The following is an 18,838-nucleotide window of genomic DNA, read 5'->3' as shown; positions in this document are numbered from 1 at the left end:
ACCCAATTCTGCATGAGGTCACTTGCCCCAGACAGAAGCAGCAAACCCGGGGCAGGTCGAAGCTTCCCACCACCCACTCCACAAACACCCTGGCTCCAACCTCCCCTTGGGGCCCAGGCACTTCACATTGTCATGGCAGCAGCTTAACCCGTGACAGGGAACATGGCGCCCCAGCCTGCGGCCACCAGTCTCTCTGCGCTGCATCAGGGAACCTGCCCATGACATTGGGTATCTGTCTCAGGCCTCAGCATATCTGCACAGGTTCTGTAACGCACGTGTTTAGGCAGTGACCGGAACCCAGTTGGTCTCTGACTGGCATGTCATGGTTATCTAATGTGTGTGGGTGCAGGACTGCTCCATCCTGAACTAATCAAATCCTAATAGCGCCACAACTAGGACTTCTCGCTGTCAGGAAAAGAGATTCAATTTCCTTTCGAGCTGAAATTAATTTTCAGAGAAAATCACTTTATCGCCGTGCCCCACGGAGTGCTCCCAGCCCAGCATGCCGCTTCGCAGCGGGGCCTGTCCTCGGCAGGGGCTCTGGGAACACCGCGTCTGGCCGAGCGGAGCTCCGGGAGGCACGCCGGGAGAGCACTGACCCACGGGGAATCTTGCTGGCCTCGAGGCAGATATTTGGGGAGCAAGGACAGCTGGTCTGCTGGCTGCTGAGCGGACAATAACTCTCCCCACCCTGCTGCTTCCTCTAGCAGTCCAGGGATCGTGGCGGCCTGGGTCAGATCCCAGCCTCTCAGAGAAGAATCAGTGCAGAAAGCAGCAGTGCTCGGCTGGGAATTGCGCCCAATTCGTCTGGTGGTGAGGAGGGTCTTTGGGCAGCGGCAGGAGCCCACTCTCGTACCCGGGTCCAGGGTCTGCAGCCCTGGCCCTTGTCCTCATCGGCCCTTGCATCTGCCTTCAACCCAGAGGTTCCGCTGACGGTGCAGGCACACACATTCCTCTCCTGCATCTGGTTGGCTGGAACTCAACTGATCGCCTATAAATACTTGGCTCAGGTCCACGCTCCGGCCCAGCGTTTCTTCACGTTGAGGGATATGTCATCAACACATTTTTAAGCCAGCACAAGATATTATTTAGGAGAATATTAAATTCTCCCTGGATTCAGAGAATCCAGAGTGTCTGGACAGACTTATGGAATGGCCCGGAAAGAATTTCAGACATTGTGCTAGACTTTGTGCTACAGGTGGGGACACTGAGGCCCAGAGAGGTGTCCCGCAGACGGATGGGGCAGGATGGAAAGCCACGTTTCTGGCCTGACCTCCACGGAGCCTTGGGTAACACGGACGCTTTGGTCCCAAACCACCCCCAGCATCTGTGGCTGACTCAACTCCCATCTCACACCTACCTGTGAGGCCGCCCTACAGGGGGAGTTGGCCATGGCCAGTGGCTGTATCCCCATCTGTCTTGCTGGCCAGGAAATGGGGAGGGCACTGAGTCCCAGGCTGGGGCCACCTGGGAGTGCGTGGCCCTGGCCACTTTGAGGGACAGCCTCCCAGGTCAGCAAAAACTGTAACATTGACAGTAAGGGCCCAAAACCTCTGCTCTCCTGGCCCACACCTCCCCGGGGCCCTCAAGAGAAGGCAGAAGTCACTGAGGGCAGGATCCCTGGCCACTCCGTCCTCCACACCCTTGGCGGTGCCTACTCCTCGAGTCCCCGGCCCCATCTCATGGGAGCTGGACCTACTGGCCACCCAGCAACTTCAAGCCCCTGAGGGCCGCAGTCGTCCTCCAGACACACACAGACCTGGCCACCAGGCCCACACTGGCCACTCCAGGCACACGCAGACCTGGCCACCAGGCCCACACTGGCCACTCCAGGCACAGGCAGACCTGGCCACCAGGCCCACACTGGTCACTCCAGACACACGCAGACCTGGCCACCAGGCCCACACTGGTCACTCCAGACACACGCAGACCTGGCCACCAGGCCCACACTGGTCACTCCAGACACACGCAGACCTGGCCACCAGGCCCACACTGGTCACTCCAGACACAAGCAAACCTGGCCGCCAGGCCCATAGTGCCCACTCCAGAGAGCTGCTGGGAGGACGAGGGAGATGGATGAGAAGCCAGTGGGGCTGTGCTCAGTGCTGGGCATCAGGGTCTCTAGGTGAAGATGGTCAGCCCCAGCTCACCCCTAGCCTGTCCCCGACAGACCCTGTGGACTCTAACAACATGAGCATGGGAGTGACCCCGCAGAACCAGCCACTCAGCCCAGGAGACAGTAAATCTGTGTACACTAAGGTCATCCGTCTTCCTAAGGAGTGTGGCCCTGGGGCACTGGCTGTCGGCAGGGACGAGCTCCTGGCTGGGGCTGTGGGGGGATGGAAGCCTGCCCTCAGCACCGGGGCATCTGCTGCCTTGGTCCTGCCACGGGGGCCAGGAGGTGTCGGGATGGGGCCCACAGAGACGGGGAGAATGCTGGTGGGGAGCGGGTGGAGCAGGGGCAGCTGATATGGGCTCCCAGCCAGCTCGTCCACAGGCCCTGGGGTCAGTCCCAGGGCAGAGCTCCCCAACACGGGCCACACTTTGTTCTCGGCCGAGAGGCCAAGACGCTCGACACTCGGAGCCTTGCCCCACCCTGTCTGTTTCCTGCCAACACTCAGTTCTCTGTGGCCATCTTTGTGGGACTCTCGGTTCCATGAGAACCCCTTGGCCTGTGGTCACCACTCGCCCTGCCCAGGACCTCTCTCCAGTACAGGCTGGAATGTGGCTGCAGGTCCCTTCCTGGGCCCCAACCTCACTCGGGGTCTGAGTCCATCGAGGGCAGGAGCCACATCTTCCATCCTGGAACCCCAGTCCAGCACCCAGTGGGCTCCCAGACAGCATGTACAGAGTTCACTCCAGAGCCCCTCAAGCACTGGTGAGGGAGAGGGCGAGAAGCACAGCACTGGGAACGGATCCTTGTTTAGTAAAACACTAATGCTTGACCGAGAGTCCCAAGTGGTCCAACGTGAGCTGACGGTGCTGGGAGGTACGCCACGGATAACCGCCATGGCCGGCGCACGGCGTGTTTCCTGGCAGCTGAACCTCCTTACACGTGCAGCACCTCCCCACCGCCTGTTTCCTGTGTCCCCAGGATTGCGCACGCCAGCTGATGCTCATGTCCCGCCTCCCCTGTGTTTCCCCTCCCACCCATCCCACAGGCAGGGACCCCGGCCTAGAAAGCATTGTGCTTCTCTCCACTCCGCCTGAGACCTAGGGTAGCACTGGGCAAGCGAGCGGCGCAGAATACCGAAGAACAACACCCCACAGAGTGACTCAGAAGGCCGGGACCATGAACCGCAGACACCTCCAACCCGGTGGGTCCAGCTCTACCCTCTCTCAGACCAATAGTCAGGGTCTATTGGGAGGATGGTGTTCAAGGGAAGTTCCTCCCGGGGCCACTTCCAAAGCAAAGAGGTGGGCCCAGTGTGAAATCCACGCCCAGGGCACTGGAGACGCAGCTGAGGGTTCCAAGTGGTTCTCAGGGAACGTTCAAAGGAACAGGAAAACAGTCACGACATCCGGGAGAATAAAGCAGTGTGTACAGACTGCAGGGGATGCCCTGATTACGTTTTAAAATCCACAGACAGTCACAGATGACGGGAAGAAGATAGCAGGCAACGCACTCAACTGTCACCCCTGGTTTCTCTGGGGACGGGATTAGAGGGGTTTTCGCTAACTCGCTGGCAGGCTATGGATGTCCCCATCAGTCCTCTGAGATGCCGCTGACCACCATGTCCCAGCCAGATGAGCTTCGTGCAGCAGCTCACCAGACCTGCCCATAGACCCAGCATCCTCGCTCTGAGGCGGCAAGGATCGTGCCCAAAGTGGGCTTGCTAGAAGCGAGCTCTGCACTCAGCCCCTGTGCTGAATCCTATGTGCAGTGACGGTTGGAAACTGAGCAATGAGCAGTATCTTATGCAGCCGTGACGTGTTTGTATAACACCAGTCAGTTATTTTACACCAATGAGCAGGAGACTGTGGGGAGAAGCGGCCCCTGTGACCGTCCCTGCACCCCCTACACCCCCAACGCTGTGTTTGGCCTGGCCTGTTCCTCTGGGGGACGTCATCCTGGAAGCAGAGCCTTTGTGTCAGCTCAGCAAGCACCTGGCCTGGCCTGGCTCCTGGGCCACACAGGTGGAGGCAGACCCAGGCAGCCGCGGTCCAGGCTTGGGGAGGCCGCCAGGGCCAGGAAAGGACCAGCCCCAGGGGAGGGGAGGCAGCTGGAGCCGCCTGTCTGAGAACAAGTCCCAGCAGCTTGCTGGAATGGCCGCGCGGGTGGGGGCGAGGCTGCTGGGCCTCACATGGGAGGGGACGTGTTCCCACCTGGTTGTCTCCCCTTCCTGTAGCCAAACCATACAGAGGCAGCACCTATGCCAAGCCTCAGCAAGGTGGGAGAACCCACGGCTCCCCTCCCCTTCTGCAAACCAGAGCCCAGCTGCAGACAAAGCTGGATGCCGTGTGGACCCCGTGGCCGGCCTGCTGGAGCTGGAGTCGGGCCGTCTGAAGGCCATGTGGCCTGGATCCAGCTGTGCTGCTCTCTCTGAGCGCCCACCCTCTCTGGTCCCAGCAGGCAGCTTTGCACCAGAGGCAGGAAGCAAGCTAGACACAGCCAGCCCTGCTTCCTGCCCCTGTGCAGCCTCTGGAGAGGGGAGGTGAGAGCAGAGCCGCCGGGATCTCCCTGGTCTCTGGCTGCCTCCTCCCTGACAGTCATCGCCACGTTGTTTATCTGCTAACGGAACCCAGCTCTGTCTCCCAGGACCTCCAGTCCCTCCGCAGGCCAGGACCTCGCTCCTCCTCAACCTTCCTTAGCATTTTCCCCACCCAAACCCCAGACGAACATACAGGAAGGAGAGACAGGGAGCTGCCTCCAAATGCGGCCGTGCACCCGCCCATCCCCTCCTGAAGGCCACATCCGGGTCACTGACACATATCGGGGGGTTCTGGGTTTCTTTAGCCGGGTGGCCCTGAGCAGCCTCTCTGAGCTCCATCTGGGTAACATGCGTCACACAGGGCAACATCTCCTGCAGCAGGAGTGCTGGAGGGCTCTGGAGGCCCGGCCCCCGCTGCCACTGCATGGCTTACACCCCTGCAAACAAGCTGGGTGGTCATGCACCAAGGTTCTCAACGGGTGATCTTGCCCCCAGCAGACCTTTGCCCATGTCTGAACACACTTGTGGCTGTCACAACAGTGGGTGCCACTGGGACCTAGCGGGCGGCAGCCAGGGAGGCTGCCACACACCTGTGTCACACAGGAGGGCCCCCAGAGCAGAGAGGGTCTGTTGCATAACGTCAGTCGTACTGAGGTTGGGAGACCCTGTAACAGAGCCTTCCGCGCTGCGGCGGGGATTCCATGGGGAAGTGTGCTGTGATGCTCGCAGAACAGTGTCTGGCACACAGGAAGCCCTCGGCAAACAGGGGCGGCTGTGTTTACCATCCTCACCTCAGCCTCGAGAAGTCAAAGCAGATGCCAAGATGCCTGTTTTCCAACAAGGAAACAAAGCCCAGAAGAGGGGCATGCTGGCCCAGAACTAGAACCTGGGCCCCGATCCTGGTCTCTGAGGGAGCCTCCTGCCTGGGGCCAGGTCGCATGGAGTCCTGGCACCGGACACCACCACTACCATCTCAGAAGGGGTGGGCCCTGGCCCCCAGGAGAGAGACTTTCTAGAGCTGGCAGGCGATGTGTGGGGTGCTCTTTGGGGACTGGCTGTGCTCCCACCCCAGCAGCCCCTCCTCCCATGCCAACAATGGCAGCTGGGAGGCTGCCACATGGAGACCTCCGGAGCTGGCTACTGCTCAGCAGAGCTCGGTCCTCCTGTTTCCAGGGGGTTACTCAGCCTCAGGAGGGCTGCCCTGAGCCTTTCAGGAGGGGATACAATAGGTGGTGATGCGGGTGGTGAGGCTGAGGTCACCTTCCCTGGGACTGAGTCCCTGGCACGCACCAGGCACTGGGGCTGGATGGAAGACGCTGTGACTTTGATCCCCATGACCTCTCCAAGCTGCCAACAGCCTGTGGGAGGGCCGCCTGGTCCCACTGCCCCCCTTCACAGTTGGGGACCGAGGCCAGGGAGGTAGAGGAACCTGCCCAAGAGTCCCCAGCCCCCAGATCCCCCAGGATGCCCCTCACACCATGCTGCCACCCACGACCCAGAGGACGTGGCCAGCTGGAACCTACCAGGTGCCCGGCGGCTCTTAGCAGCTTGTGGGTGGAGAACGGGAAGGCCTCGTTGCTCAGGTCTGCGTCCAGCACCTCCTGCAGAATGGCCCGGCTGCAGGCAAAAGCAAAGTCGCTCGGTCAGCAAGTGCTCAGGGGTGGGGCCTGGGCAGGAAAGGCCCCGGGGACCTGCCATGAGTGGGACAAGTCCCTGTCCTCATGAGACAGACGACAATAAACATGGATTAATAAAAATACACCAAGACAGATGTATGTTCCAAATATACACAAGACAGCCACCTTCCAGCGGGGTAACGCTGGGGCTAGCAGGACCCCTGGGGAAGCAGACTTGGAGACAGCTCTGATGGGACTCGTGATTCTTAGATGGGGAACTGAGGCCAGAATGGTTATCTAACCACAGAATGCCCCTGAAGCCCACAGGCCAGGAGGAACAGAGCATCTGGGCCAGGTCCACAGTCCACATCCCCAGGCCCCTCTAGGTTTCCAACTCGTCAGAGGCCGGAGGGGCCTCAGCTGCTGCTTCGGTAGCCACCGCCCGAGAGAGGAGCTGGCTATGGCGGCCTCAGTGCCGCACAGAAGAGTAGAGTAAGGCCGGGTGCGGTGGCTCACGCCTGTAATCCCAGCACTTTGGGAGGCTGAGACGGGCAGATCACAAGGTCAGGAGATCGAGACCATCCTGGCTAACACGGTGAAACCCCGTCTCTACTAAAAAATACAAAAAAACTAGCCGGGCGAGGTGGCGGGCGCCTGTAGTCCCAGCTACTCGGGAGGCTGGGCCAGGAGAATAGCGTAAACCCGGGAGGCGGAGCTTGCAGTGAGCTGAGATCCGGTCACTGCACTCCAGCCTGGGCCGCAGAGCGAGACTCCACCTCAAAAAAAAAAAAAGAGTAGAGTAACTTGCCCAAGGCAGAGCGGATTGGAGCAGATTCCGGCTTCCTCCCAGCCCCCTGCAGAAAGTGCTCTTTCCAGACACCACCCTGCTCTGTTCCCTGACCTAACCCTCCAATCGGGCACCTCGGCCCCGAAGTCCTCTGCCTGACATGGGTGTGAGACGCTGAGGCTGCAGACTTGGAAGAGGTAGAGAGCTGGGCTTAGCACCCAGCAGGTGCTAAGCGCCATTTCAACCTCCTAGGGGACTGTCACCTAGCAAGGGCAGGGCCGCACCCGAGCGCCCACAGTGCGGCGAGGGCCCGGGAATGTTCCTGAGCGCTGGACACTCAGTCCATACTTGACAGTCTGCACAGACTTGCTGGGTCCACCCCTGGTTTATAAGCTCTGTGAGGGCGGGGGTTCGCTCCCCACCTTCCCCACTCCACGGTGCCCAGCACCACATCTACTCTCACACTTGCCCAAGTACCGGAGACCTCACTGGGGCCAAAACCCATGGTCTCCAAGGAAGCCCTCACCTCCTGGGCACTGTGCCTACCTCCAGGTCTAGCCCTCTTGTGCCCCTCCACATTCTCATCCCTTCCCCTGTCCCCACTTAACCCTTTGTCATCCTTCAGCTCTTGGCTCAGCTGTCACCTCCTCCAGGAAGCCCTCCCTGACTCCCTAGGTCTTGGTCAGGTACTCGTTGTCCAAGGTCCCACAGTCTCCTGCCAGGGTGTCTCTCACATTGGTTGTACCCACCCCCAGGAGCTCTGTGCCAACAGAATCCCCCCATCCCAATGTGTCTGGCACAGAGAAGGCTCTCAGTAAATAGGACTGACTGAACACCCTGGCTTGGCACAGCAGGGTGAGGCCTCCATTGCCAGGAGATGCTCCCGCTTCTGTCCCTCTGGGGTCCCAGCAGGTGTTGAGCCTGCAGGGTGAGCTGCCCAGAAGCGCTGCTGACCCTAATCCCAATCGTCACAGTGCTGGGAGCCGCCACCCACGTCAGCCTGAGGTGCTCGGCTGTGGTGCAGTTGGCCAAGACCCTTATGTAACCACCCAGCACCCACGTGGTGCCAAGTCCTGGAGAGTGATACCAGCGCCTCAGATCTGACAAGCACATGCTCTCTGCAGCCCTGAGTGGCAGCCACATGGCAGGGACCCTGGGGCAGGAGCCTGGAACTGCCACCTGGTCCAAGGCTTTGAAGGGCTCTGACCCAGGCGTGGGCTCAGCAACCTCAGGGGAAGCCCAACTCCAGGGGTCCATGAGCTTCCCAGTCAGAGGCCCCGGTTCTAGTCACAGGCCCTGTACTTACCCCTCAACCCTACCAAGTCCCAGTCCCTCATCTGTGATGCCGTGGGCCATTGTGAGGAACCAGCAAGAAAGTACACACAAAGCCCGTGGTGTTAACCATGACCACAGTGATGGCCAGTTCTGGGCTGCACGACACCGTCTCTCCCAGTCATGCAAGAATATTGGTTTTGGTTTGTTTCGTTTCATTTCGGCTTGAGACAAGGTCACACTGTCACCCAGGCTGGCATGCAGAGGCACAATCACAGCTCGCTGCAGCCTTGACCTCCTTGAGCTCAAGTGATCCTCCAGCCTTGGGCTCCCAAGTAGCTGCGACTACAGGTGTGCACCACCATGCCCAGCTAATTGAAAAAAAAAAAAAGTTTTTGTTTTTTTAGAGACAGGATCTTGCTATGTTGCTCAGGCTGGTCTCAAACTCCAGGGACTCAAGTGATCTTACCACCTCGGCCTCCCGAAGTGCTGGGGTTGCAGGCATGAGCCACCGTGCCCAGCCTCCACCAGCACATGAGGCTATTTGAGTTTACATTCACTAGTATTAAAAATGCAGTCCCGGCCGGGCACGGTGACTCACGCCTGTAATCCCAGCACTTTGGGAGGCTGAGGCGGGTGGATCACGAGGTCAGGAGATCAAGACTACAGTGAAACCCCGTCTCTACTAAAAATACAAAAAATTAGCCAGGTGCGGTGGCGGGTGCCTGTAGTCCCAGCTACTTGGGAGGCTGAGGCAGGAGAATCACTGAACCCCAGAGGCGGAGCTTGCAGTGAGCCGAGATCGCGCCACTGGACTCCAGTCCAGGCGACAGAGCGAGACTCCGTCTCAAAAAAAAAAAAAAAATGCAGTCCACTAGCCACATTTCAAAGGCTCAGTAGCCACACAGGGCTTAGTGGCTGCATGTTGGAGAGCTCAGTTATGGAACATTTCCAGAAAGTTCCATGGGGCAGCCGCTCACACAGCCTGGTCCGGGGTCCAGCAGGTGTGCTGAGCACGTCCTGAATAACAAGTCTGAAAGTACAGCCTTCATCAGCAGCACCAGTATTATTATTCATCTAAGAAACTTTGGGTTATTTTTGAAAGATAGAGGACATTTTGGAGGAGAAAGTTAAGAAATTACCAGGAGGCAGCGAGCTCCTCTTCCCGCCCTGGCTGCCTCCCCCGCCGCCGGCTGGAGTAGCTGATAATGAGGCTGGGCGCACTGGCCGCCCCCGGCCGCACCTTGATCTGTCCATCTGCCACCTCCTCCCTCCACGGCCCACCTGTCTCCCCGACACTAAAAATATCCCCACTTCCTGTCCAAGGTTGGCGTGGCAATGAAGCCGGAGGATTCCGAGGACCAGGCCTTGACACCCCTCCCTCCACTCCAGAGATGCAGAGGTTGGGGTCACTCAGGTGAGAAATTGAAAGCACATAGCATTGCAGCTGCCTGTGGGCCAGGCTGGGGCCTGCATGATTCTACCGCATCCCAGTCTCTTTCCCTGTCGCTGTGGCCGGCACCCTCCACTCCTCATCATGCACGCGGAAGCTGTCTCTGTCCCCTCCCCTCCCCCTGACCCTCTCAGCACACCCCATCCACCGTCGGGTGCTACGAGCTTCGCCCAGTCCATGGGAACCACCGCAATGCCAAACCCTCGCCCGTGAGCCGTACGAACTCAGCTCATCACTCCCTCCTGGACATCCCTGCCTCCTCGCCTGGCCTGGGGCTCCTCACAGGCCTGCTGGTCCCCTGCCCACTGGCCCAACAGCAGAGACCCCCCACCAAAGCCCAAGCCCAACCACGTTCCTCCTCTGCTCAGCACCCCTCCCTCAGAGGAGCAGCCACTGGGCCTCCAGGATCTCACCGTGCTGCCCTCTGAGCACAGTTCTTGGCCTGCTCCATCCCAGCCTCCATGTGTGCCTCAGACAAACGTACTGGCCTGCCACGGGGCCTTTGTACCTGCTGTTGCCACTGCCAGGAGCAGTTCCCCCAGAACACCAAGGCTGGGTCACTCCTTTCGTGCAGGGTTCTTCCCAACGTCTCCTTAACGCATGTTGCTTTCTATGAGCAGCCTCAAGTCAAACCCTTGGCAGAAGCCAGTTAATGTTAAAGCACTCGACCCTCTCCGATTCTATCCCTTCATTCAGCAAGCACGCATCTGCCGCGTGCCTCTGAGCACCGCAGTGCGTACACTTGGACGGACAGCAACAACTCAGTCCCTCGCAGCCCGAGAGGGGAGCGACGGCCCAGGACTCAGGGAGAGGTGCCAGGGAAAACAGACCCTGTGGCAGGGTCTGGGCACTCCAGCCAGAGGTCTCGGCAGAATCCCAGGCTGACAGGATATCACCCGGACACAGCGCCGCTACGTCAAAGTGCTCACCTCGGCGACCTGCAGGCTGGAGACGCATCTCCCCCCACCCCTCCCCACCTCTCCATCTCTCCTTTCCCGTCCTGTCCCCAAAGCTGCCCCCATCATTTTCCAGAGATAGATCACCCCTTTGACACCCTCCATGTACCCAGAAGCAGTGCCCTCATCTCGTGCCTCTTCCTCCTGCCCAGTCCAGCAGAGCCACCCTGTCCAGCCCCAAGGCAGATGTGGTGGCAGGAAGCACACTGAGATGAGTGTCCTGGCCCCTTATCCCGGGGGGTCACCAATGGAAGGCCTAGACTAGGCTGTTTCCTCACAGAGGGTTTGTAACTCTTGAAAAAGGTTGGCAATGAGCGTGTGCAGGCTTCTGAGCACAAAGCGGGACGCTTCCCCATCAGCCCTGGCACTGACCAGCTGTGTGACCTTGGGCAAATGTGTCTACCTCTCTGTTTCTCAGTTTCTGGATCAGTAAAAATAAGAACAATTATGACCACCTCAAAGGGCTACTATGGGGATGGGAGATGTTGGCTCAGGCTTGGCAAGTCACAGGTTGCTCCACGAGTGGCTGCTAACATGACTGCCCTTTCCCTCTGTCCCCCATCCCCAGTCCCTTCTCCCAGCCTCTGAAGCACAGTCAGAGGGGTTTGTCCAAGGTGCACACCTGCTCAGCTGTCCTTTTGCCTAAGACACTTCTGTGGCTGTGTGCATGAGCCAGCAGCCGAGGGTCTTCCCCGGTCTTGGTTTCTCATGGGTGGCGAACACAGCCTGGCAGGTGTTTATAGAAGGAATGCATGCATGGATAAGCCATGCAGAGACCTTGTCATGGCAGGTGTTTCTGGAGGAGCCAGGGACCCCCTCGGTGTAGGATATTACTCTGCCCATGTGATCCAGGTGGCACACAGAAATTACCAGGTAAGCAGGGCGAACCCTGGCCTGGTTCTGCCCACTCTGGGATGGTGGACGATAATTCCTAGACTGCACGGGTGATGCAGAGACTGTTCTCCCCTCTGGGATCCTGGGGTCCTCAGTGACTGAACAACTACAAAGTTGTCTCATGTTGTCTCAGTCTGACTCATGTTACGGGCTTATCTGCATTCCAATGCTTTCAAGATATCTATTCAGAATGGCATCTCTGGTTTACCAGAGCGCTTCACTATTCAGAATGGCCCATTCTGGAGAAGCGGTTCTGCCCAAGGGCCTGTTGGAGGACCTAGGTCCAGGGAGCAGGTGTGCCCAGGGGCGGGCTCCCGGTCCTGTCTCACCTGGCTGGGCCCTGGATGCTGACCATGCCCAGGTCCTCGGAGCTGTCGATGAGCTGGCACTGGAACTTCTGGTCCTGCAGCACGGTGGTGATGTGGGACCAGTTGTGCTGGGCCACGGCCCCGCCCACGGCCAGGTAGTAACCGTCCCCTGGAAGAGAGGCACCTGGACTTAGAGCAGGATTTCAGGGCCTGGCAGGTGGGGACAGAGAGGGTGGCCCAAGGGTCTCCCGGCTGAGAAAACAGATGCACTCTCAGGGGCCTGTGCCTTCACAGTGCCCAGGGACCGTATCTGTCCCTCCCTTGGTCCCCCAGGGCCACGCCCTGCACAGAGTATCCTCTGAGCCATGAGGGTTAGGAGAAGGACCTGCTTCTCAACCCCTACCACCCAGCCCTCTGCAGACACCTCAAAGGGATGCCCCCACCCTGGGAGGACGGTGTCTTGGGAACACACAGGCCTAGGCCAGCCTGGCCCAGATGCAGTTCTGTGGCTCTCCGGCCTCACTTCTCACCTCTCTGAGCCCCCATTTTCTCATCTGTAAAAGGGGTAGACCCACAACATCTGGCCCCACAGAGCTATTGGGAGCACCCCTTGGATGAGAGACCTCTCAGGGGCCCGGGCAGGCCCCAGCCAGGCTGCTCCCTCCCTTCCTCCTCTTGACACCATGAGCACAACAGAGAATGAAGGCAAAGACAAGCCAGTCCTCAAGGGGTTCCCCGACCCCTGGGCTGGGGCCGTTTCTGGACAGCATCCTCAGCCCTATGCCAGACAGACACCCCACCTCACCTCCCTCAACACACACACACACACACACACACACACACACAGCCACTCTCAGGTCCCTGGCTCCTGGGTGGCCCTACCAGTCTGCAGCTATCCCAAGCCTCTCCCAGGAGGGCATGGGAGCTACTGAGGCCAATTGGCGCCCAGGGAGATGGCAGTTGATGGGCCTGGCCTCCTATGGCCCTGACCATCCCTGATCAACTTCCCTGAAAACAAAATGCCAGTCCTGAGGCCAGTGGTCAGTCAGCCCAGGTCCAGGCCTGGCCTGCAAAGCTGACACGGCAGAGAACAGCGAGAAAGCAGGGTGGCCGGGGGACTTGCGCCATTGGCCCTGGGTGTTGGGGGAGCTGTGGGCTGTGCACCTGATTTTGTGTTTTTCAGTATCGTTGGAATGGTTCCCAGGAGCATGTATCCTTTTGTAATCTTACAAAAAGATCAATAAAGATCATTTAAAATTACTTTTAAGATTGACAGCTGCTTTGTACGCCACCTTGATCACATGTAAATCATCACATTCTCTCGGCTTCATGGTGATCTCATGTAGCATGGGTAGGTAGCACGTGTATTCAATACGTGCATATTTAATGCCCATGCATATTCATAACTCAAACAGTGCAGTTTTGAAGCCTGAAAGTAAAGCAAAGCCCACATTGTGGTTTTCTCCTGTTGAGTGGTGTCCCCAGGCCCCGCAGAGCCCTGGGGGACGTGACTCACTGTGCTACCTCCACACCCACCAAGTGCAAACCTTCCCAGCAACCAGCACCGCTGATCCCCAGCCCTCAGCTCTAGGAATCCACCAGAAACCTCTGGAAAGCTAATTGTGCACCACTGGGACATGGCTCAGCGTTCAAAGCACTTTCCTGACAGCTTCCCCTGATGAGGGGGAACGAGCAAGGTCCTCATTCCTCAGTCAGGGAAACCAAGGCTCAGGGAGGCTGGTCCCCAGCCCCCCCAGCACCCCCCAGGCTCTGACACAATTCTCCATCGCAGTTCCGGGAGGCGCGTCTTCCTCACTCCATTTCACAGATGGGGGAAACTGAGGCTGAGGGAGGCAGTTCACTGAGCCAGGCAGTGGCAGGACCTGGCCAGGATTTTGGTGACCTGTGACCTCATTTTGGCCCCTCTACTGTCTCCTTAGCTAGACTCGCTAAGTCTGCGGTTATGGGCTGTGCCTGGGCCGCCCCTCTCCTGGGGGCTGATGCCCAGCTCCTTACGGGCATCACTCCTCTCAGCTCAGAGATGCCATTTTGGCTGAATGACCCAGAGAGGACCAGCGATGGGCAGGTCACACTGGTTCTCACCAACACACCCTTGTAGCCAGCAGCTCCTACCCACCCTTCCAAGCTCAGGCTGGCCATCTCCTCCAGGAAGCCTTGCTCATCCCAGCTCAGCGGCTTCACACGACCTTCCCTAACACCTCGCTCTTTCCCATCCCCTTGCATATCCCCCTCCAGGTGTTACGGAGTCCTTCCTGTCCCCGTCCGCACACACAGCCCACTATGGAGTCCCTGAAGCTGCACCGGCCTCCTTCAACTCCTCCCAGCTCTGGCTGCCCTGGTGCTGCTGCACAGTACAGGCGCCGCAAGGACTGTTGAGAGAATGAGGGAAGGAATGAGCTCACGGATCCATGAAGCACAGGTGCTCTGGCTCAGCACAAGGCTCTCTCAGCCTCCATGTCACCGACGGCAAGACGGAAGGGGTGGGCGAGCTCTATGCACCCCACAGGACCCCTTGTTCACACTCGCAGCCTCATCTCTGCCACTAGCCTTGAGACTGCAGGGCTCACCTCACTACTCCCTGCTTTTGGCAGAACCCCAGAGGCCCAGGAGTCCCCGCCAGCCCCCAGCCTCAAAGACCCCCTGGGCAGTGAGGAACGCAGTCTTCCCACCCTGGCCCCCAGTATCCCACCCGCTCTGGTCTATCATTTTTCCTCTTGACCCATCTTACATCCTACACCTTCCACTTATTTTATTTTTTTTAAATCCTGTTTCCTCCCACCAGAGATAGAAACTCCACATGGGCCATAACCTTCTGTGCTTGGTTCATTGCTGGGTTCTCCCTGCCTCAAACCGAGCCTGACCCACAGTCGGTGCTCAGGGAATGCTGCTGAAGGAGCGGGTTATGAGCTGATCATGAATGAACCCCTTTCTCCCCTTGCCTCTCTCCCCCAGTGCCCAAGCTGGGGTTCGACACTGACTGAGTCCCAGTGAGGAAACAACTACATTTGCCAGCAGCACGGAGTCAGGTCAAGAACCAGGAGATGCCAGCTTTTCTGAACGGGCTGAGCCCTCCCCACTGACTGCGCCCCTGCCCCGGGGACAGCACAGAGAGCTGCACAGTCAGCACCTTCCCCTGTGTAAATCCCGTCCCAGAGGCGACAATGCCCCTTCTTGGAGAAAGAGAATGTTTCCCTCCCTGCTTCTTCATCCCTGGTGGGGATGGGTTCCAGGACGAGAGATCAGATGGCTCCCGTGTAAACCCAGGGCAGGATCAGGGAGCCGAAGGGACAGGAGGCAGGTCCTGGCTCTGGGTAACAGTCGGGGCTGAGCAAACAAGGCATGAGGGTACTGAGCTACCCGTCATGGAGGGCATGCAAGCAGACATAGAGGGACTGCAGAGGGCGATCAGGCATCGGCGTGGGCCCTGAGCCGGATGTCTTCTAAGGGCCTATCCAAGCCCCAGACTAGGGGGTCACACGGGCTGAGAAGCCATCCCAGCAAGGATGTCAGTGGCAGAAAGGAGCCGACTGCTCGGAGTGGGAGGCACGGCCCAGCATTGGCACGCTCTGTTCCGGGCAACCGAGCTGAGCACGCCCACGCTGCAGCCACTCCGAAACGCAGCAGTGTGGACAGGTTCAGAGATGCAACCATTGAGTACTGGGAGCTCCAGCAGTGCCGCCTGAACAAAGCCCGCATTTAGCCTGAAACGAGACCTCTAATCTCCCAGCCCTGACCACAGTGGGCACAACAGCTAACGACAGAGCTGCCGTCAGCAGCTCATCCTGTCCATCCCGCCCTGTCCACAGCCACCAGTCCACAGAGCAGGCCGCAGTCACAGCGCCACACACACAGAGGCATCCCATACCTTCAAAGGCGGGGGCCAGCGGGGAGGCCTGGTGGCTGGGTGCCAGGCGGCTGACAGTCAGGTCACTCTCGGTGCCCCCACGGTGGTTAAGCATGCAAGTGTACACGGTGGAGCCTGCGAGAGGGAGAAGGAAGCCGGGTCTGTGCTGAGGCCCCAGCCAGGTCTGTGCTGCCTCAGTTTCCCCAGGGCCGCCCACAGCGGCAGCTCCTTGTCGCAGAGGCTGGATAAGTCCCAGACAGGATGCCCTACTGGGAGGTGACCTGGAGAGCCCCTCAGCCCAGGGATGCCGTTTTCAGCTGAATGACCCAGAGACGACTAGCCTTGGGCAGGTCATCCCATCACCACCACCCCTGTGGGAAGGAAACTTCTTTCTTCTTGAAATGCCTTGGCACTGGCCCCTCCCACCCATCCACCACCACGCTGAGAAGTTTCTAGGGACAGGATTCATGTCCCCCATTCATTCTGGGGCTCCTAGCACCGTGCCTGGAACCGGAGAAGACTCCATAAATGTCTGTGGCATAAATTACTTTGTGGATGGAGGATGGATGGACAGATGGGAAGGTGGGCAGATGGATGGGAGGAAGGGAGTGGGTGAGTAGAAGGGGGAACAGATGTATGGCGAAACAGGGATGTGTGGGCTGGCGGATGGGTGGATGGAAGACTGAGTGGGTGGCTGGATTAATGGGAGGTGAGCAGCAGGTGCTCAGGAGTCTGGGGAGTGAGTTTGTTGGTTGGCTGGCTGGAGAGATGATGTTAGGGGTTGAATTGTGTCCCCCCTAAAAGATACGTGAAAGTCCTCACCCCAGGACTGGGAATGTGATCTTATTTGGAAATGGGGTCTTTGGATATGTGATCAGGTTAAAGTGAGGTCGTTAGTGTGGGTCCTCATCTAATCTGACTGCTGTCCTTATAAGAGGAGAACACGGCTGGGCGTGGTGTCACACATCTGTAATCTCAGCACTTTGGGAGGCCAAGGTGGGTGGATCACCTGAGGTCAGGAGTTTCAGATCAGCCTGGCCAACATGGCGAAACCCTGTCTCTACTAAAAATACAAAAAATTAGCTGGGCGTGGTGGTGGGCACCTGTAATCCCAGCTACTCAGGAGGCTGAGGCATGAGAATCACTTGGACCCAGGAGGTGGAGGTTGCAGTGAGCCGAGATCACGCCATTGCACTCCAGCCTGAGCGACAGAGCGAGTCTCCATCTCGGGAAAAAAAAACACACACACACACACACACAAAAGAGAACACCTGGAGAAGGCCTTGTGACACAGGCAGAGACTGCAGTAACGCAGCTGCACGCCAAGGAAGGCCAAGATTCCCTGCCACCACCAGCAGCTGGAAGAGCAAGGAAGGGTCCTCTGCAGAGTGTCAGGTACAGACACCCTCATTGTGACCTCCAGTTTCCAGAACCGTGACAATAAATTGCAGTTGTTTTAAGCCACCGGGTTTGTGATCCTCTGTTCTGGCAGCCCAGGACACTCATGAAGACGGGGATGCGTGAGCTTTTGGGTGGGTGAGTGACGAAAAGGCAGATGAAGATCCCAAGTATGTCCCAAATATGGCTTGGGACATACTTACATTAAAAATGAGTCATTATGTATCCAAAATTCCAATGTAGCTGAGCATCCTGTGTTTCTATTTAATTCTGGCAATCCCACCTGTGAGAGCATGGCGGGGACTGGTCCCCCCAGTCCCAGGAGAGGGGTGGCTGAGGGCCAACTGCCACACATCCTGTCTGGAACACAGTAGAGAGGAAGCCAGAGGTAGGGAGGAGAAGGAGGGTGGGAGGGAGAGGTGGAGTAAAGTAATGAGGGCCTGGGGTCTGGGATGGGGCAAAAGGGGCCAGACAAGGGGGCCCAAGGCCAGGTGAGGGCAAGGAGCAGTGTGCTCAGGGTGCCCGAGGGGACAGCGTGGCTTGCCAGTTTGTCTCAGTGCTGAAGCTATGCCCATGGAGTGACAGGAACATGCCCCCCAACCCCAGGCTCCATACCTGGGGGTCGGCTAACATCTGCGGAGAACAGCCAGTCGGCAGCCTTCCTTGCATCCAGCCCCACCAGGTAGAACTTCCCAAAGTAGGACATGTCAAACACAGCGGCAGCCCCTCTGCAGGCCAGACACTCCTTCTTGATCTGAAAAGTTCCAGGGAGGTGGGAATGCCGCGGGGGCCTTTGGGGTGTGCTTCTTCCTCAAGAACGTGGAGAACGGGGGCTCTTTCCAACACACCTGTACTGAGCCTCCCCTCCCTCTCTTCCAGCCCAACCAAGCCCTTCTCAGCTCAGGTGCACACTGTGACACATGCTTCTCAAGCACAGGACATGCTCCCCAGGATAGATTATATGCTAAGCCACAAAACAAGGCTCAATACATTCAAAAAGGTTGAAATCATATAAAGGATGTCCTCTGACCAAGATGTAATTAAATTAGAAATCAGTAGCAGAAGAAAAATTGGAAAATTCACAAATAAGTGGAAGTTATACAACACACTGCTAAAGAACCAATGGATCAAAGATTCACAAAGGGAATTAGAAGTTACTGAATTAAATGAAAATGAAAGCACAACACAAAACCACTTATGAGATGCAGCTAAAGCAATGCTCACGGAGAAATTTCTGCTTGTATGTGCTTGTATTACAAAAGAAGACCTCAAATCAATAGCCTGATCTTCCACTTTGAGGCACCAGAAAAAGAGTATAATTAAACCCAAAGCAAGCAGAAGGAATGAAATGTTAGAACAGAAACAAATAAGAATAGAAAAATAGAAAAAAAACAGCAAAACAAAAAGTTGATGTTTGAAAAGGTCAACAAAATTGACAAACTTCTAGCTAGAGTGACAGAGAAAATGAGAGGACTCAAAGTGCTAAAATCAGGAATGAGAGAGAGGATATCAAGCCTACCCTAGAGAAATAAAAGGGATTCTGAGGGAACTCTATGAACAACCGCTTGCCAACAGACTAGACACGAAATGGACAAATTCCTAGAAACACACAAATTACTGAAACAGAATGAAGACAT

At 57.7% G+C, this 18,838-nt stretch overlaps 1 protein-coding gene across 4 annotated transcripts in view; it reads right to left on the bottom strand.

Annotated features, from left to right (window-relative positions):
- SARDH (sarcosine dehydrogenase) overlaps positions 1-18,838 on the bottom strand; it is a 91,819-nt gene that overhangs the window by 16,648 nt on the left and 56,333 nt on the right. For all 4 annotated transcript variants that reach the window (XM_011991531.1, XM_011991534.1, XM_011991533.1 and 1 more), the window contains 4 exons: positions 17,817-17,955; positions 15,825-15,938; positions 11,960-12,107; positions 6,176-6,269 (listed from right to left, as the gene is read on the bottom strand). In XM_011991531.1, coding sequence (XP_011846921.1) covers positions 6,176-6,269; positions 11,960-12,107; positions 15,825-15,938; positions 17,817-17,955 — 495 coding nt within the window. The remainder of the gene's footprint in view (positions 1-6,175; positions 6,270-11,959; positions 12,108-15,824; positions 15,939-17,816; positions 17,956-18,838) is intronic.

This window comes from Mandrillus leucophaeus, unplaced genomic scaffold (genome assembly GCF_000951045.1).
Source record: "Mandrillus leucophaeus isolate KB7577 unplaced genomic scaffold, Mleu.le_1.0 Scaffold398, whole genome shotgun sequence".
NCBI classification, from domain to species: Eukaryota; Metazoa; Chordata; class Mammalia; order Primates; family Cercopithecidae; genus Mandrillus; species Mandrillus leucophaeus.
This window is presented reverse-complemented; position numbering and strand designations above follow the sequence as displayed.